The following is a 19,320-nucleotide window of genomic DNA, read 5'->3' as shown; positions in this document are numbered from 1 at the left end:
TGATTTCTTAAAGTGCAGGGAAAAACATCATAAAAATCACTGAATATGGGAATAATTCACTTTGGGAGGGACTTCTGGAGGTCAGAAGTCTTGGATCTAGATGTAAATAATTGAGATTATGAATCTTAATAGCAAACACCTCCATTTTCAGCACTTCTCATCTCCTTTAACAGACCTCTGCCTGGCCCAAGCCCTGCTTTTCACCTTGCCACCAAACTGCAAAGCTTCTGATTAAATGCAGAGTGACAAAATCCACACCCACTACCTGGGCACCTTGCACCATGCAGACTGGCTTTGGATACCTGCTTTTGCCCCCCTTAACCCACCAGCAAAACCCTCTTTGCCCCTGAGGTGCATGATCAGCCAAAGGCTGGCTCCTGCCTCCTGGAAAAGGCCACTGAGATAACCCCAGCTTCCAGCCACCAGTTGGCTACCAGCTGGCTCTGTGCCCGTGGTTTCTCTCCCACTGCTTTCTCTCCTTCTTGCAAACATGCTCCATGTCCAGAAGAAGAAATCTTGTCTGGCAAGGTTCTAACGGGGGCCACAGACCAGAAGACACAGAGACACCCAGCTCAGAGCGTGTACCTGCCCTGCCCCCTAGATGCAGACATGGGAATCCAGCACAGACACAGGCTGAGGACGGGTTGGTTTCCTCCTCCTTTAACTTCTTTTCCTATTTCATCTTCCACTCTCCAAGTGCACGAGCAGCATTGGTCACGTAGAAGATAGTCAGACATCTGGCCTTGGTGAATGAGGGACAACCAGCCTTGCCAAGGCCATAGGGAGGTGAAAAGGAGATGGCTTGCACACAAGGCAGGGCTGTTTGCCTTCCTGTGAACAGGCTCCCAAGCAGGCTGTGTTCATTTTGGGTGAAATTAGCCATGAAATGAAGCCCAGATCCACCAGCCCTGCTTCAAACAGCTGCCAGCAGACACTAAGAGGATCCTGCCAGAGGAGGAGAGTGCTCAAAGCCTTGCTGTAAACGCACACGGCATACTGAGAAGGAAAAGCGATGACGGAGGGAAAAAGCACCCTCGGTGGTGCATTAAAAACTGGAGCTGGGTGGAGAACATCACCACGTGCTCGCCTCTCCCTCCTGAACAAACAACTCGGATTGCTGAGTTTTACTGCACCAAGGCTCACTCCAGGCTGCCCAGAGCCAGTCCAGCTGGGTGCTCGCTTCCACATTCCCTGGCCTTCCCCCTAAAAGCACCTAAAAGCTCTGCTCACCCCACACTGGCAGTTCAGGCACTGAGCAGGGCCAAAGCTGGAGAGGGAAGGAGCAGGCACTGGTATAGGGAGTAATGTTTCTCAAGGAGGGGATGTCCTTGCACATTCTTCAACTACATCTGTTTGGGGCCTAATATGTACATGCTTTTATGTCCAGCCCCATAAATTATGCAGTGAACCCCAAGGCTATGACTTCAAAATAGGGGGACTGGAAAATACACACACACACACACACACACACACATGCACACACAAAAATACCTGTTCCAAACACCTCCAAAAGCCTTTCTGGGTCCTGCATGGCCCTAAATCATCACATAGCATCACCAAAAACCAGCCTGGCAATAGATTTTGGACCCCAAACCCAGTTCAGAGATGTTCCCTTCTGCACAGCCTGTTCTAGGCAGAGACTGAAGGCTGAGACTTTAAAACATCCCTTTACAAGTCTTTCTCAGGTGACTGATTTCCTCCTCCATCTCATTAGCGGCTGCCAGCAGATGCTGCTTCCCCAGCAGAAGCCACACTTCAGTTGTTAGTCATCTCAAAACCACCCTGTCATTTCTTCCCTCCTCATGGCCACAGCGAAGCCTGGAGAATATTTATCATGGAGCAGACACAGCAGCTTTTTACGGTTAAGCTCAGGTCATTAATCTCTATCGAGAGTTTTCATAATCTTCCTCAGCTTCGTGTTTGTTTAACTCTTGGATAGTTGCTCCATGGAGCTCTGGGTAATCACAGATTAACTGCTCTTTAATATTAATGGCTTTTCATTAATGCACTGGGCTATCTCCCCTCCAGAGCCCATGCAATAGCTATTAGTACTGTGCCTGCAGCTCCCTGTGGTGAAAAGGACTTTTGTCTTTTGGGCCAAAATTCCATGATATGAGCCCACATCTTGTGTGTGCTGTGGCTGCTTTGTAGCAGAAGTATTTTAGAGCAAAAGCAATTCCCTCCTCCTCTAGCCCAATCCAAGGAGCTTCCTCCTGCAGATGGCTCAGAGGAGCTGCTCTTGAATCACCCCAAACTGCAGTGTAATCAAGGGCATGTAGAGGTATGGCTACAATGCCCTCATCCTTCATGATGTCTTTACTTACGTAGCCCCCACCCTGCCCCCCACAAAGCAGGGCAGGGCAGGAACACGGCCACAAAAACCTTCCAGATCACACAAAACCTGCCCAGAAGTGACGTGAGGGCTGCAACCCAGCCTTATTAGGGTAGTGTGATCACTCCATGAAAGTGAGGGCCTCAGCCCTCACCCTGGCAGCACCTCCAGCTGCCAGAGGTGCAAACCTTGCTGCGCCACTACTGTAGGACCGTGCGGGGTGAATGGAGCTGACATTCTGCATCCTCATCTGTGTGGTCTGTGGGGATGCTCACTGATGAGTCCCATAGCCTGAGTCACATCTTAGAGCACACAAATCATCATGGGCTGGGAACAAGCTAAGAGTGAAGCCACATGGACAACCAGTGCCTGACTTTGCTGCCTCATTTAGCCTCTAGACAGGACACAGAGGACGCTTAATGCAGAGGCACTAAAGAGCTAGTTCTGTGTCTCCAACACCTTCCACATCAACCTCTACTCTTTCTCTCCTCTCAAGCCTCTTAGGTGCTTCAACGTCTTGGTCTTGTTTAAAAGCCTTCGCAGGACACATAAAGCCTTTCCAAGAACACGCCTCTTGTCAAATTATTCACAACCAAAGAAATTTTCCACCCATGCCACTGTCAAGTTAACCCTCTTCTTTATAAATATCAATAGACTCAGTGTGTTTGCATGAGCCTAAAGCTCCGTGTATTTTTCGCCCCCGGCCTATGAGCAGTTGGGATGAGCTGGCTCCTGCACCCATGCCATCTCCTCTAGCATCCTTTGCTCCATGTCCAGCATTGCCCTGGGATACCAAGCTGCCCCATCCCAGGCATTACACAGGGCATGAACTGCACCAGCAGCCAGATCATCTAGCTGAAAGTAGTCCCAGTCCCCTCTTTGCTGACACTGAGCTGGGACCAACACGTGTAGATGTTGCTGAGCAGAAGCTCCTCTCTCCTCCTCAAGCCCGCCATCCTGCTCCTTGGGTGGAGAAGGATACCCTCACTATCTGGAGGCCAGGGGAAGCTTGAGGTGAGACTTCAGTCCCAGAGCTTTGTCAACCACATCGGGGGGCTGCAGGACGTGCCACTGGGCGAGGGGCCGGCGTGGGTTGGACAGCATGTCGGACCAGTGCCGCAGCTGGTTGCCTGTGGCTCGACAGCCCAGGAAGAGTTTGCCAATGGGCTCATTCTTGGTCACTTTGTCATGGTCCCAGACGGAGATGACCACATCCACATTCTGGGGGGGACACAAGAAAGAGGGTCAGTGGGAGGGGGTTTGCTGCAGTGGGGACCTGCTCAGCCCTGGGCGCTGCAAGGAAACCCACCTGGATCTGATTGAAAGGCACCTCAAAAACAAACACCTCATTGAAGTAAGGGCTTAAGGTGTTTTTCTTCACACTTGTCTTCTTCTTCCTCCATTTCTTCTTGTTCAGGATGAGATGCACCTTGACAAAAGGATCTGAGGAAAGAGAGGACACAGCTGGCACAAGTGACAATTTTTGACTGAGGAGCTCAGCCACGAAAGAGGTTCCCTGAGCCATTCCCAAGCAGAGTATGCCATCCACTTGTCACTCCTCGTGGTGAGCCAGCCACCCCAGAGCTCACCTACTCCTGCCACGAGCTTCCTATACAATCCAGCCATAACATCTCCTCCTGGAAGATATCTCCAGCTCTGCACAAAGCTGGAGTATCTGTGCTGGGAACACTGAGAGTCAGCCAAAGTCTGGGTAGGGTGGTGGCAGCAGGAAGCAGGTCTTAACACCAAGAGCTTTCAAGGCTTTGCAGCTCTTGGTACCATCATTAAGGCCTGGGCAGGAGTAAGAAGATCTGACCAAGCAGCCCCTCCTGACCTGAGAGTCCATGAGAGTCCATCCTCTTCAGCTTCCTGGCTTCCAGGATGAGCACCGTCAGCTTGCCAGTGCTGGGGACATAGCGCAGTGAGAAGCAGATCTCACCCAGCTGCTCTTCCTGATGGAGAGATGCCAGCAATTAGTACCAGGCAGAGGACTCAGCTCACCTGGGGCTATGACACCAGGCCCCAGGTTTCCCAAGTCTCTCCCACTCTTGTGCTTGCCCCTAAGGGCCTGCTTCTTGGGGTGGTGGCAAGTGAAGCAACAGTGCACCCCTCCTGGCAGAGTTTCCCACCCAACAGGACCGACCTCCACTTTACTGGCCGCTGCCAGTTCACTCCATTGCTCAATAACGTGCTGCAGGTTGACACTGGCCAGGGGCAGCCGGACCTCACCAATGATGTCATGCTTGGCAAAGCGGTTGAAGTCATAAATCTGCATCACCAGTGTGGATTCAGGCACCTCTGCCTGGGGTACCTACAGGGGAGGACCCAAAAGCCAGGATTTACTCCTCCGTGACAGCTCTGCCCCATGGGATGTGGCAGTGGATGCAATAACAGGTATTTCTCTCTGACACTTCCCCGTCCTGCTTGCGCAAGCATCTCCCTGCCTGGAGAGGTTTTTACCCAGTGCATAGTGCCTATGCAATAACACTCTTGATGGGACCAAAAAGCCATCATTGCCTGTAGTTTCCTACCTGGAAAGTAAAGCTCTCATTGAAGATGGGGTTCAGGGTCTTGCGGTAGACCTTGGTCTCGTATCTCTTCTTCATATCAGATGTTAGGTAGACGATCACATATGGATCGGATGTGCCTCCACTGTCCATGGCCTTTAGCTCAACTGCCTGCTTCACACCAACTTTCAGCTTGAAAGGAGTGATGCACAAGGTCACCAGGTGGAGGAGGACAGGGTCAGACAACTGGGGGCTCAGTAGGAAGCAAGTGAATGCAACAGTGAGGACACCTTCACAGCACACAGGTATGAGAGCTGGCAGGCTGCAGGCAGGTGGAAAAGGGTATGGTCCACCTCAGTGGGTAGCAAAGAGGGATAATGCAGGAGCAAAGCTTTTTCCCTGATGTGCCATTGCCATGAGCATCCCCACCTCCTGTGTGCGGAAATTGTAGTCCAGGGAGTACTGCAGCTTTCCTCGATGCATCTGCTCCACTCCCCGCTCCAGGTCCTCCATCTCAGGCTGGACCTGTGGCATAGAGCAACACTACCCTCAGAATGTGCTCAGCCATGTCCCCGCCTTGCCATGCTCCCACAATCCCTGAGACTGGGAAGTGGAGCAGCAAATCTCTCAGGGAGAAGGGAGGTGGGACTGAGGGGAAAGCAGAACGCACAAGGCTGGCTGTGGTTGAGTTGCTGACGGGGCACAAGCTGATTCTCTCCTTCTTCTTGGGCTTCTTCTTGCCACAGCAGCACCTGATGATGCAGATGAGGAAGAGGAGGAGGAGAATGGCCCCTGCCACAGCCACGGCGATGAGCGCCCATTTGGGTACTGGTGTGGTGTTCGAGGAATGGAGTTGGACAGAACAGTTAAAACCAAGCAACACATACGGAGTGCATTTAAACCCCTTCCTGGTGCTTCAGCATTAAGGAGTTATACTTTCAAAATTGCCCCTATAATCTTGAACATTTCCCATGCAGGGAGGCTGCAGCTGGAGACCATTCCCCAAATGGGCAGCAAGGATGCCCTGCACTCCTGAAGCAGCATGGTATCACTCTGCATCATTCCCACCCTGAAGAACCCCACTAGAAAAAGGGATTTGGAGGGAGAGAGAAGTGAACATACAGCCTCAGAGTCCAGGAGCCCCTCCAGATAATGCTGCCTGAGAGTAGGCCAAGAGCTGCTGTACTCACATGGGATCCGGCTAAGCCAGCTGTCCAAGAAGCCCGGCCAAGCCGTGGTGGTGATGTTGGCATGCGGGGAGGTCGTAGTCCTGACTATCCTGGCTGCCACTGCCATGGCTGGGGTGACCTGAGGACACAGGCAAAATTAACAGGGTGGGGATTTCCTTTCTAGTAGCACCTGTGCTGACCGTGGCCCAGGGCTCTAATGAGAGCAAACACAATCAAAATACAGAGCCCAGGGTAAGCGGTTAGGGCTTGGCCACACTGGCAATGAGGTGTGAAATGGAGCTGGAGGGAGCCGCGGGCAGTGAGGGCTGTGCGCCAGCCGGCCCTTCGCATACAGCCTTCTCGTTCATACCCCTGCAAGTCTGCTTTCTGAAAGGAGAGAGATCTGAAAGGGAGGTGGATTAGGGAGTTTTCTAGGTTTTTTTTGAGAAGAGGAATCACCTGTCTGTAGGGGACAAAACCAAGACCTGTTCTGTGCTGGCTCCTCCCTGGCCAGGCATCTTGAGCTGAAGGGTTTGCTCCAGGAAAGCCTCATCACTAGCTAACACCTCTTTTTGGCTATTTTCCCCTCTCTCGCAGGGCTGAGGAGTGGGATGGTTGGCTCCTGGGCTTGCAGAAGGGCTGCTGCCCTCGCTGCCGGTGGCAGTGGTGCCACCATACTGGAGTCGCACCGGCTCGGAAATTTCCTGTGATCCTGACTTGTGCACATGGCAACGTTGACACAGCTTAAGGAAAGGATTCAAATTTAAAGCAGGGTGGTTTTACAGCACTGCTCTCCCCATGGCAAAGCTCTTATTCTAGCATTAGTGCTTCCTCGTAATGAAATTCCTTTTGCGTCAGCAGGAGAGGTGTGCCAGAAGCCAGGCTGCCTGGTGAGCGTGTCTGCAGCCATCACAGCAAGGGTGGCACCCAGCCCCCGTGCCATGACCAAGGCTGGCAGGTATGTGCCTGTTTGCCTTGGCTGCCCCAGCTTCCTGCCCTGTGTCCCAGTGGGTCCCTGCTCAAGCAGTCAACGCCACCTCGCCCTGCCTGCACTCTGCCCACATTCTGCCCATCCCAAGGTGCTCCTTGCACGGGGATTCTCCTGGGGAGAAATCACATCTGCACTTCCCTCTGCTGATCCCACAAAGCCAGCAAGAGCCTTTTATTTTTTCCAGCAGTGAGCTTTGCTGCACGTGGGCACAGGGCTGGAGAGACGTGGGAATTGCTGTCATCCCTGCAGAATCATTGCTGGGACAATGAGGTGCACATTAAGTGACTTGTCCAGGACCACGTGGGACTTCTGTGCCGTTGGATACCCAAAGTTCTGCTCAGGTATTCAGAGGTGCTGGCCTGCAGTTTCAGACTGTGTTGTAGGGTGGACACAACAACACCTCCGAACAGGCACCCACCCAGCACAGAATTAGTTGTCTCAGTACTTCTTGCCTGCCAGACCCCCACATTTGTCTAACATTAGCCCTGTTTAAAAAAACCTCATCCCAGCCCTGCAGAATTATCTGTGCCACCATTTGTGGAATGATAGTTACAGCCTTGCTGCCATCTGGGATAGGCAGCATAGTTTCAATGGGCAGTCTGCAGGGAGCATCGAGCATTCATGCTCCTGGAAAAGGGGCTGGGAGAACCCTGATTCTTGCTTCCACCCTATGCTGACTGAGTTCCCAAATCCAGACTTACCAACAAGTAGCTTTCTCAGCTTCAGTCTGCCTTCCCTGCTGCACGGGATCCAGGTCAAGCCACCATGCATGGCAGGGACATGCTGTGGGGTGAGATGGGACCCCACCAGGCGTGGAGCCGAGAGCACAGAAGGGATAGTGACTGCACAACACAGCCAAAACAGGAAAGTCTGCTTTGCCAGCTCAGGAACAGGGTGGCCTCAGCAGCTCCGTCAGCCCCACCTCGCCGCTGACCCAAGCAATGTTCATGCAGGCGAAAAGCCAGTGGGGAACTCCCTGCTGGACCAGGAAGCAAAACCTGCCCTCCTGCCTGCGAGAAGTTGATGGGCATCCTTGCCCAGCTCTATGCACTGGGAAATTCGCTTCTTCAAGTTATCCCTGCCAGGCTGGACTGTGTAGCTGCAGGCACTTAGCACAAGGGAATGGACACTTGCAGTGGGATGCAGTACTGCAGCCATCGCTGGTGAGCTCTGTACTTGGAGAGCCCAGCTCCCTGGCCACAGGGCACGCACCACGTGAGGGCCTTGGAAATGTGTGCGGCAGTGGCGATGAACAAGAATGCTCTGCTCCAACACATCAGGGAGGACAGACAGGGTGAGGGGATACTGCTTGGGTGGCTTCATCCCCCAAGTGCCAATGGGAGCAGCGCCAGGCACATAGCCAGGAACAATTTCACGGGCATCCCTGTTGAATTAAATTTATGCTTGTAAAGTTCTTCCCTTGCTGCCAATTCAGCAAAGTCTGCCCAAAACCTGCCTTATCACCAGGTAAATTTGGTGTGGTGTCAGAAGCAGGAAGCAATACTGCCAGTGCCTGATGGCTGACGTAGTCATGGGAGGAGATGCCCCGGAAGCCAGACCTGTCCCAGCTCTGCCCCACAACCCGGCTCACCGGTCCTGCCAGATTTTCACATGACCACCAAGGCATTGCCATACCAGGTGTCTAGCCATGGGGCAGGGGCTGGGGCTGCCCCTCAGCCACCCAAACCACAGCCCTACTCACAGGTGCCCTGCACTCCTGCTGCTCAGAAAAGCATCACCTCCAGGAGCAGGAGATGCTGCAGGAATGGTGCTGCAGCAAACCTCTGGGGGGGCTTTTGGCTCTAAACTGGCCAACCCAGAGGATGCACAGGAGAAATGCATTATGGGGGATGGGGGAAAAGGGAGTATGTCCAGTAAAATCAGTCAGGGAAAAGGGGTCTGCATAAACATGCTAAAAGCTGAGTATATCAGTAGCCTTTTCAACAGGCTGTTTGCTAGAGACAACTAAAAGAGGAGAGATTTAGATCCTAGGAAGAAATTCTTTAACTCAGAGAATAATGAGACACTGGAACAGGTTTCCTGGAGAAGTTGTAGCCCCATCCCCAGAAGAGTTCAAGGCCAGATTGGATGAGGCCCTAAGCAACCTGATCTAGTATGTGGCATCAGTGACCATGATGTAGGGGTTGGAACTTTAAGGTTCCTTGCAACCCAAACCATTCTATGGTTCTGTGATCTCAGTGAAGCCAAGTGCACAGGACCCTGGAGGCCTCCCACATTTTGAGAGGAGATTTGGTGATACTGGTGATAACCTGGTGTCATACAGGGAGACAGCTGCTTGGCCTTAGTGCAGGTAGGTTTGGTCTCCTTTGGCAGGAGCCAGGCTGGGCAGGCTGCTGCACTGGGCCTTTTTCCAGCAGTGCAGCAGGGACATGGCCTGGCAGGGCAAGGAAAAAGCTGCAGGATGGCAGCAGGTCACATCAGTTACTTTTGCCTTCTCCTTTCCACCCTTTCCCCTACCTTCTTCTCCCCCCACCCCCATCGTTGCCAATCACACTCTTGCAGAGGAAGGGGGTGTTGAAATATTCCAGCACCATGAGCCTCAAGGGGCTGGGTGCCACACAGCTACCCAGAAAAGCAAGATCCTAGCCCAAAAATCACCCCTGCTCAGGGCAGTATGTGAGAGACAGCTTTCAGAAAAGAAGGGAAAAGGCATCCAAAAACATTACAGGAAAATTGTTAAGTGTGGTGAGCCCCCTCTGCACCGTGCCACACTGTGCACAAGCCTTTGCTCCCCGCATCCCTACAGCCGCTGTGAGCCACTCTGGTGCAGGTACCCCTATATTTTTGGTCAAAACTACAAATGTAGTTTTCAGAGACTGGGAGAGGTCTAGAGGCAGGCTATAAATACTCTGGCGGCAGAAACAGATACCGCGGCAGTGCCTGTGGGCTGTGCATGGCCACTGAGCACAAGCTCCCAGGGAACTCCAGAATCTGGAATAGGGCTCAGCCCCCTCCGCAGCTTGGCCGCGGCCGTGTCCCCGACCAGGCCCGGGTGACCACGATCCGCCTGTGCAACGCCAGCTGGGAAATGCAGTCTGGCCCGGGCACGACGCCAACCACCTGGCTGCCTACAAATCCCAGCACGCCGGGGAGCGGAGCTGCACCCCATCCTGGCTCCTGCCTGCTTCCTGCCGGCGCGGGGAGGGGGAAATATAAACAGCGGCGTCTTGGGCAGAGCTGGGATGCTGCTGCTGGACAGGCTGCGCTGCGGAGCAGAGGCAGCGCTCGGGGTGAGTTTGGGCGTTTCTCTGTGGCAAAATCCTGTCTGTGTCTAGGGTGGGTGGCATCTGCCTCCTGCTACGCAGTGTGGGATGAGCTGCGGGGCACGCCTGTGTGCCTGTGCAGATATGCGTGTCTGTGCGAGCAGCACTGCGGGCATTAGGGGCGTTGGGGGCACGGAGGGGGAAAGGAGAAGTTAGGCTTGGTTTGCTGCGCTTGAAAGAACAGACGTTAGGAGGTGGATTGTCCCACCAGGAAGGGCTGCTCAGCTCCTTTGCCTCCTTGCATTCAGTTTTGACTTTCAGAAAAGTACTTGGCTGAGATTCTGTCAGAGGAAAGCTTCTCCCTGCTCGTCCAGGATGGTGGTTGCCACCCTCTGCCCTGCTCCCTGGGAGGAGACCCCTTCCCAGCATGGGATATGGGATGGAGGAAGCAGAGGGATGCTCAATATTTCCGGCTTTCCAGGCACCCCTGGATGAGGGAGCAGTCCTGCCACAGGACTTTCCACCCTGGGGGCAGTCAGGGGGTGCACACGCAGGCTCTGAGCTCCCCATGGCAAGGCTCTGGCTCTCAGGGCTGGCATCCCAAGTGTATTGCCTACCCAGGTTTTCTTAGTTAAAGAAAATTGGAACAAAAGAAAGGCCTCCCTGAAGACCCTGACTTGCCCTTTACACTGCATTCTGGCTTTGGTCTATGGGCCCCCAGCCCAGTAAGCAGGTAGGGCATGAACTGATAAATTAAGTTTTAACCCCCTTGCCATTCCCAGCAATCCATATAGAGCAGTCATTCTTCCTCTGCTCTCCAGAGAAACCCTGTGGTGTTTGTATCCAGGAGCTACTGGATGGAAGTAATCCCCATGGGATCTCCCTTGGTGGGAATGGGAACAGTTCCCATCCCACAGGCTGAATCCTAAAGGTCCATTTTTAGCACTGACTAGGTCACAGAAGTGGAGTGTACAGCATAGTGGTTACAGAAACCACAGGACCTGGGTGTACAAAAATAAATGGGATTATGATTCAGTTGCCCTCACAGGCAGACCCATGTAACTCCCCCAAGATTTTCATCTGCCAGACCTAGGTTAGCACTGAGACCTTCAGTGTAGGGCCTGTCTGGCTCACCCGGCTGTCGAGGGGCAGAGCAAAAGTAGCAAAAAAGGCAATAAGTATGTAAACTAGAAACTTACCCATAAGATTTGATCAATTTTGTCTTTTAAGACAGCCTTATTTTGCTGGGAAAACAGCTCCACAACAGCTTTCAGCAGTTCCACACAAAGAAAAATACCCTTTGAGAAAGATAAAAATAAAAATCAATGATCTGTGTTTGAAAAGCCACTTTTCCATCATATTTAATTGGAACTATTAGAACAGTTTTCCTGGGAGCAGAGCTGCTGCCAGCAGAAGCATGTTCATTTGGGCTGCTCCCCTTGGTGGGTAGGATGTCCCTTGTCTCCTTTTCACTCTTCCCCTTCTGTAGATTGGCTATATTATAATCTGTCTGTTTCATTTTATATTTTCTCTTAGGAGCTGAAAACTGAAGATGGCAGAGCCTGAAAGCACAGTCATAAACACCAATGTGAAACAGGTAAAAGGTTGTTCGTTACAAAACACACATCCGGTATTTCTAAACCGAGTTTTGAAATGCTGCCACAGGAGAGGACACACCACAACCCCAGAGCTGTGGTGGCCTGAGTTGCTTGTGCCTGGGTTTCAGTAGAAGTGGCCTGCTGAGCATCTGGTCCCAGGGAGGTCCATGGGATTTCCACATGGGAAGAAGTTGCAGGGCTGAACCTCCAGTTGCATGAAAAGGTCAGGTACATTTGCTCACACTTAAATTTTGGAGTGGACAGGGAGAAAGCAGCAGCTCCTGTACATTCACAGAGACTTTATTAGACTGTCCAGAACAGACACAAAACAAAGGTAAAACCACCAGTACATGCAGAGAAACCCAGCAGTGCCCAGCTCAGCACAAACAGATGATCATGGCTGTACTGTGCCCACAAACTGCAAAATTATGACACAGTCTCCTCTCTGTGAGCTGTCCTTGGAGGATGTGGGACATACCAGACAGGTTACGGTTTCACAACTGCCAGTCCCATCCATGGTGGCCTGAAGATGAAGACTGGGCATTGTACCTCTGGCATCAGGAATTGTGACACATGGGTGATACCTCCAGCACCCAACCCCATCACTGTGATCGGTGGAGCCCTGTTCCCCCCACTCACTCCATGATTTCCTTCTTTGCTGTCTCCCAACTTCTCTTTTCTCCCTGTCCTGCAGAAAGACCCCAGCAAGGCGCTGGTCATTGCTGTGACCACCAGAGCCATCTTTAACCTGGAGCAGGAGCACAAACTCTACCTGGAGAGGGGCAAGGAGGAGTACACAAGGCACCAGGAGGCCAACCAGCACAAACCTCTCCCACCAGGCACAGCCTTTGCCTTCATCCAGGTGAGCCCCACACCTGGCTAGTGGCACATGCAGGATGGGGTGAAAGCTCAGCTTTCCCAGCTTTAAGTCTCAGCTCCCATCAGAGGGTGCAGGCCCTGTCCTGGCCTCTTGGCCTCATTGCAGGGCATCAAAACCTGTGTTCCTCATTAGTCCATCTCCCCCATGGTGAAGTATCCTGCTCTGCTCTCCCAGCAATGGCTTTTGCAGGATGGTTGCTCCATCTGTCTCTCCATAATATGCCAGCCTTGCCATAGCTTACACAGCACAAACCATTAAACTCAACTGCAGAAGAGCCCCCGCAAAGCCACTGCAGTCATGCCTCTCCAAAAGAGTCCCATCTTGTCCTCACAGGCAGTGCAATATGTGAACAAGAAGATGCTGGAGAGCAACCCAGCAGAGAAGGACCTCTTCGACATCCTGGTGCTCTCCAACAACAGCCCAGAGAGCGGAGTGCGCATCATCAACAGCGCCAAGCACTACGGTAAGAGGGACCCATCCCCAGGAGTGCCTGCTTGCCCCAGGAGGCTGTGAAACAGATAAAGCACCAAAGTGGATCATCACTGGCAAATGGAGAGCCAGGGGAACCAAGGGGAAGGAGTTCTCTTTTAAACAAGCCCAGTTCCCGCCAGCCCAGGGTGCCGGAGCACACCCAGGGTACAGGCTCCTTGGCAGAGGAGCTCCCTTCAGCCATGTCCTTCACACCAGGAGGTCTGGCAGTATTCTGCACAGCCTGGACATCCCCAGTCAGCTACTGAAAAAAAGCCAGTTCTTTAAAAAAGGCCTAATAATCCTAGAGTGCTGTCATGAGGACTGCTCATTTAAGGAGGGATGGAGGGAATATTTAACAGCACTCCACAGTTTTGTAGGATCGATAGAACAAGAACATGCAGCCAGAACATGGGTGGGTTCCCCAAACAGCACTGGAAAATTCATTGCCCTGAGCTACTGCAGCAAACCATGCCAAACCCAGGGAGGGAGTGCGGGGCTGTGAGGAGGATGTTGCTCCTTAACAGATTTTTCTCACATTCCCTGACCTGAAGGCCTGGAGATCTCCAAGTTCTGCTTTGTCAGCGATGAGGACTCCACACAGTACCTGAAGTCCCACGGGGTCAAGCTCTTCCTCTCAGCTGACAGGACAGATGTCTGCAATGCCCTCCAGAGAGGTGCGTTCTCCTCTCCATCCCATGTCCCCAAATACACCACACTTTTCCCAAGTAGCCCAGTACCAAGAGGCAATGCCAGACCCAAGCTTTTGCAGGGGCAAGGGGTGGATGGCCTTGATTATCAGTACAGTCCTAAACAATTCAATCTCCTATGCTTACCAGTAGCCTGGAAACACACCAGGGTTGCTCAGATGCTTTCACAAGTCACTGAGTGCTTTGTGCATCATTCTGGCCATAGCTCTGCCATGGCCTGGTCATTCCCTGCCTGGCATTTAAGCCTTTCTAACCAAAGATGCAATGGCATGGCTGCTCCCTGGATCAAAGAGAGTACATCAGTGATTCCCAGGGCTTTGTGAGGATGCCATAGAAATTTGCTGCCTTGGTACACGCAGAGTTACTGTGTGCTGAGAGATAGATGAAAGCACATGTTTGACCTAGATTGGAGGGAGTGCAGTCTCCCCAACAGCTCTAATGGGGTTAATCGCCTTCCTGTTAATTCACTTGGGTATGAGCACATCAGCTGGCCACGTTCTTCAAGGTCAGGAGCAAGACATCTGCAGCCTGGACTTCACTACACAGCACATTCCTGGAGCCTCCCTGAGAGCATCATTGCTCTGACAAGTGTCTCCCATCTGGGGGCTGGGTTCATGGATGAGGGCGGGCAGGGTGCAGCTTGTAGGAACTAAGCCAAATTAAGCCAATTACTCCAATCAATGGAGATGCCAGCCTGTATTATTCACAGCGCAGAGCTAAATCTGGGCATTAAAGCCAGGCTTGGCAGGGTGAGCGAGCACCAGGAGGAGGGCTGCTCATGCCTTGACAACCACACACCATCTCTTAGCAGAGATCTCTTGATCTCTGATCAGCAGCACTTCCTTGTCCATCCCCCTAGAGGCATAACACAGTCCTGGACAGGCTGGGCCAACTCCCACAGAAGGCTCCATGGCTTGGAGACCCTGGCATGGTGGTGTGGGATGGGGCTGCAGCAGATGCATGGGGAGGAGCTGGCCATGCATGAGCTGCCCCCAGGGGGGTTGTCCTTCCTGACCCCCACCTTGCTCTGTCTCACAGGGGTCTCGGCAGCGCTCGTTTTCCAGCAAGAGGTGCAGGCCCCCAGCACCCCACTCCGCGTGGTGTTCGATGGGGATGCCGTGCTCTTCTCCGACGAGACGGACCAGATCTTCCAGGAGCAGGGCCTGGAGGGGGCAGTGCAGTACGAGCGGGCAATGGAGGCTGTGCCCATGGGAGAGGTGAGCATGCCACCTTGCTTCCATGGGCATCCTACAGGCTCTGCCATTGCTCCCACTTGGGCTTTGCCATGAGCAGCCAAAAAAGCACAAATCCTTACAAATTCCCTAGGCGTTCACCATTCAGTCCCTGGTGTGGGCCTGATTTGGAGTCCCCCTGGAAATGGATCTGGCCTGTTGTCTCCTATAAGTGAGCATCAGCTCCCAAATATCTAGGGTTGTGGTTATCCTCAACATCACCTTTTGTAGGCTGTGACCTCTTGCAGGACTCAGACCCAGAGGCACTGCTCACTGAGATGTACCTTCCTGGTCACTTTGGGATTAGGGTGAGCACCACAAGGCTCACTTTCCTCCCGAGCACCCCAGTGCACCACACCAGTCCCAGATTGCCCAGCCCTGCAGCCCACAGGCATTCCTGTGCTCTGCAGAGCCCTGAGGAACCCTGGAAGAGGAAGAAGTGGCTTGTACAGTCAGAGTAGATGTCTCCTTATTTCTCACCCGCTCCCAACTGTCTTGCTGTGCTTCCAGGGTCCCCTGAAGACTTTTGCCATGCACCTTGGGAAGATGCGCAGGAAGTTCAGCCAGGAAAAATCCCCCATCCGCACCTACCTGGTGACTGCGCGCAGCGGCCGGGACATGGGCATCCGAGCCATCAAGACACTCCGGGAATGGGGCCTGGCCATCGATGAGGCTTTCTTCATGGATGGGGCTCCCAAAGGCCCCATCCTCGCCCAGATCCAGCCTCACATTTTCTTCGATGATGGGCTTCATAACATCCAAGGGGCTCAAAATGTGGGTGTGCCCTCTGCCTGGGTCCCCCCCTCCTGCTGATGGGCTGCAGGCCAGCAGTCCTCCCTCCCAGCCACACAGGAGACAGGGCCAGTTGGAGGCAAAATTTCTGGTGGAGAAGGAGAGATTTCCTGACATGCAGCAAGTAAATCTCAGGAAAAGGGGACATGAGCGTGGACTCCCATGCAAAACTTGATGCTCATTTCTGCTCCTGGTATGAGGTCCTTTAGGTCTTAGGGTAAAGCTAAAAGATGCTCTAGGAGAAAGACACCTTTGCTGTGACCCTGAGGACTATACCTACCTGCCCAGTAGGACCTGGGGACTTTTCTCAAAGAATTAAGTGAAGCTAATGCCATGCACATGAGCTAAAGGAAGCTTTAAAAATGGTAGCTTTGGCTGTTCTCAGGCAGTCTCCAAGATGGAGCAGCACAGAAAGGACATCAGCCTGTTGAGGCGAGTCCAGAGGAGGGCCATCAAGATGAGTAGAGGGATGAAACAGCTCTCCTATGAGGAAAAGCTGAGAGAATTTGGTTTGTTTGGCTTGGAGAAGGCTTCAGGGTGACCTAATTGCAGCCTTCTGGTACCTGAAGGGGCCTACAAGAAAGATGGGGAGATTCTGTTTACAAGGGCCTGGAGGGACGGGATGAGGGGTAATGGTTTCAAACTGAGAGTAGGTTTAGATTAGATATTAGGAAAAAATTCTTTACTGTGAGGGCTGTGAGGCACTGGAACAGGTTGCCCAGGGAAGGTATAGATGCCTCATCCCTGGCAGCGTTCAAGACCAGGTTGGGTGGAGCTCTGAGTCTGATCTAGTGAAAGGTGTCCCTGCCCACCCCCTACCCTCACAAGGGGGTTTGGAACTGGATGATCTTTAAGGTCCCTTCCAACCCAGGCCATTCTATGATTCTATGATTTATTCCCAGGTTCTCTGCCTAAAGGGAGCCCTCAAGACCCTGCCTCACCAGACAAACTCAGCTTGGTTTCCTGAGGACACTGATGTGCTAGCAAGGCCTTCAGGCAGCTCCAGCCAAACTTAGAAGAGAAAGATTTCAAAACTGTAAAGTACCTACAAACCTTTTAGAAATGAGTGAACAGGTGGAAGAAAGAAAGCCGTTATTAAGCTATTCCCCCTTATAGAAGAGATTATAGCACAGGTCAGTTTTCCTTAGGCATGCAGAGAGACACAGACCTGTAGGACACTCTGCTCCCAGAGCTACAGGACAGCGGCAAGCTGCAGCCCAGCGCTGAGGTCCATCCAGGAGACAGAGCTGCCACGTAGCTCCGATGTCCCACCAGGAGAGGGCAGTGGAGATGGGCTGCCTGCAGCACAAGCCATGCAGGAGCCAGGGCTGCAGACCAGCCCCCGCAGGGGCCAGCGCAGGACTGCGTGCTGTGACCAAGCTAAAATGGGTCTCCAGAACTGTGTGTGGAGGGCATGGGTGAGGGTCTCAGGAGCAGCTGCTCCCTGCTGATGGGGTCTGAGGGTGTGCTCAGTTCTCTGGCATCATGGCCCACCCCATGCAGGGCAGCCTCTCCTCCGGCAGTTTGGACTCTGCTTCTCATTTTCCTGGGGGAACAAGCAGCCCCCCAAGGTTCATTTGCAGGTTTCTTTCCCCAGGGAGTTGCCACTAGAGGCCACTGTGCTGCTTGAGGACATGGCACCTCAAATCCCCACCAGCTCTCCAGAGTCACCTCATAAAAAAACCCAAACTGGCTCCACAGGTGGCAGCAGGATTATGGACTGAGGAGATAAAGACAACGCTGGCTTAGTTTTTTTAATCTCAGCATAATCATTAATTTTTTTAAACGCTTCAGAAGTGTTGCTCTCTTTTCCAATGCTTTTTCTCCCCAGTAAATAAATAAACAAGCATCCCATTGTGAGTGCTTGTTCCTCATGCCTGTGTTCAGCAGTGTGGGAGGAGGGGTGGGATAATTTGGTGCTCCTTTACAGACACTCAGTTATTTATTAGATGTTATACACATTCATCCAGATGGGTTAAATACACAATAAACTTTTAGTGGGCTTTGGATTAGGCTCCTGAATGTTATCTTGTGTCTGTGTCCCCCAGGCTTATTCCTGCTACCTTGGGTTTGGGGACTCTGCACACCTCGGCCCAGCAAGGGGTGCTGCTGGCCCCACCATGCCACCAGCACAGGTTCTGTCCCTGCTATTGTGGCTAAGAGAGGGTAGGGATGCCTGTGTGCAGGGCTTTAATAGGAAGCCACCTCCAAAGTAGCAAAGCCTGGCAGAGTCTTGGCACTGGGAGCCTGGCCCCCTGCCCTTTTGCTCAGTCTAGATGCTGAAATTAGATGTTTCAAGTTAGCAACATCAACAACATCAGCTACTCATCATCTGCTAATAATGCTAAGCAGCCATCAGCTGAGCAAACATTAATTACAGGATGCTCAAAACACAACCGGTAAGCAGGTACAGATGTTCGTCCCACTTTCATGCAGGTCAGACACCACCAGGCTCAGTGCAGTGATCCAAGTGCCCATGTCCAGCACCCCCAGCTGCTTCCACGGCAACTGGTGGTGGGGGCACAGAGTCAGTGGTGGGGGTGACGGTGGTCCTCGACATCCTCCCCCACTCCAATCCATCACATTTGCCAGTGCTTGGACAGGGCCAGTGGGAGCTTGGTCAGTGCCTTGGGCAAGAGGAAATCAGCTGAGTCAAGAGTGGTGGGAACAGGCCCGCGTGAGCCGTCGCAGTGTGAGGGATGCTGAGGCAGGGGGAAAGTGCCGCATGCCTTCCTCCAGCACTGTCAGCACATTGGGGAATGACGGGGCAAAACGTGCCCAAAATAGGAAAAAAAGGAAGGAAACTCAAGGCTTGTGGGGTTGCATCATATAGGGCCAAGTGCAGCTGCTTGAGGCCATGGCTCAAACATGTAGTATCCAAACTGCCCTTTTTGCCCTGCTCTGAAGATGGAGCATCAGAAACAACCTCCACAAAGGACTGATACAGCTTCATGCCCTGCTGCACAGACAGACTTGCTGTTTATGTCTTAGAGGAGTCTGTAATAAATTCATTAATGCTTGGGATGCTCCTTAGGTTTTGGCTTTCTAGGGCATCTTGATCTCCCTCCTTCAAGGGGTTGCTTGATGCCCAAGGGTCTCTTGCTGCTACAGCCCAAAGAGGGTTTAGCTGCTGGGGCTGGCTGTGGCATGTTTCTCTTATATCCATCTCATGTTTTGGTGGCTAGGGCAAGGCAGGAGCACCTGTGTCACCATCAGGTACAGGCTCCCTTTGAACCCTCCTGGGTTTCACACCTTTCCACTTCAGGAAAAGAAGTGCAAAGGGGTGAAAAGTGGACTCTGAGGACCTGCACTTGATTCTGACCATTGCTTTCCAACAAAACCCTTCAACCCCAGCCAAAGCTGCCTGGTGTCCAGGTTTCCCCCTCTGGCACTGCTTGGGACACGCCCAAGACACCC

At 52.7% G+C, this 19,320-nt stretch overlaps 2 protein-coding genes across 2 annotated transcripts; one reads left to right on the top strand and one right to left on the bottom strand.

Moving 5' to 3' along the window:
• Positions 1–3,306: 3,306 nt before the first annotated feature.
• SYT8 (synaptotagmin 8) lies at positions 3,307–11,460 on the bottom strand. The gene is made up of 9 exons (XM_050336685.1): positions 11,423–11,460; positions 6,030–6,147; positions 5,510–5,667; positions 5,269–5,364; positions 4,864–5,031; positions 4,476–4,643; positions 4,167–4,284; positions 3,642–3,775; positions 3,307–3,553 (listed from the first exon to the last, which is right to left on the bottom strand). Exons 2-9 carry the CDS (start codon positions 6,133–6,135, stop codon positions 3,320–3,322), a joined length of 1,182 nt encoding a protein of 393 aa, XP_050192642.1. The 5' UTR covers positions 6,136–6,147; positions 11,423–11,460; the 3' UTR covers positions 3,307–3,319.
• On the top strand, positions 10,161–17,752 carry LOC126651116 (cytosolic 5'-nucleotidase 1A-like). Its single transcript, XM_050336686.1, has 7 exons — positions 10,161–10,250; positions 11,760–11,820; positions 12,516–12,683; positions 13,035–13,164; positions 13,724–13,846; positions 14,918–15,096; positions 15,622–17,752. The coding sequence occupies exons 2-7, from the start codon at positions 11,776–11,778 to the stop codon at positions 15,922–15,924; spliced, it is 948 nt and encodes a 315-aa protein (XP_050192643.1). The 5' UTR covers positions 10,161–10,250; positions 11,760–11,775; the 3' UTR covers positions 15,925–17,752.
• The last annotated feature ends 1,568 nt before the right edge of the window (positions 17,753–19,320 follow it).

The sequence above is a fragment of the Myiozetetes cayanensis genome, unplaced genomic scaffold (assembly GCF_022539395.1).
Source record: "Myiozetetes cayanensis isolate MyiCay16 unplaced genomic scaffold, myiCay2020 scf6-25, whole genome shotgun sequence".
NCBI classification, from domain to species: domain Eukaryota; kingdom Metazoa; phylum Chordata; class Aves; order Passeriformes; family Tyrannidae; genus Myiozetetes; species Myiozetetes cayanensis.
This window is presented reverse-complemented; position numbering and strand designations above follow the sequence as displayed.

What these genes read in the sequence shown, in the direction of transcription:
- SYT8 (XM_050336685.1), bottom strand. Translation starts at nt 6,135, where the DNA reads ATGGCAGTGGCAGCCAGGATAGTCAGGACTACGACCTCCCCGCATGCC. An exon ending in ACTCAACCACAGCCAGCCTT is followed by an intron (nt 5,365 to 5,509) that starts GTGCGTTCTGCT and finishes TCTATGCCACAG; the next exon opens with GTCCAGCCTGAGATGGAGGA. An exon ending in ATGAGAGCTTTACTTTCCAG is followed by an intron (nt 4,644 to 4,863) that starts GTAGGAAACTAC and finishes CCTCCCCTGTAG; the next exon opens with GTACCCCAGGCAGAGGTGCC.
- LOC126651116 (XM_050336686.1), top strand. Translation starts at nt 11,776, where the DNA reads ATGGCAGAGCCTGAAAGCACAGTCATAAACACCAATGTGAAACAG. An exon ending in CTGCAATGCCCTCCAGAGAG is followed by an intron (nt 13,847 to 14,917) that starts GTGCGTTCTCCT and finishes TCTGTCTCACAG; the next exon opens with GGGTCTCGGCAGCGCTCGTT. An exon ending in AGGCTGTGCCCATGGGAGAG is followed by an intron (nt 15,097 to 15,621) that starts GTGAGCATGCCA and finishes CTGTGCTTCCAG; the next exon opens with GGTCCCCTGAAGACTTTTGC.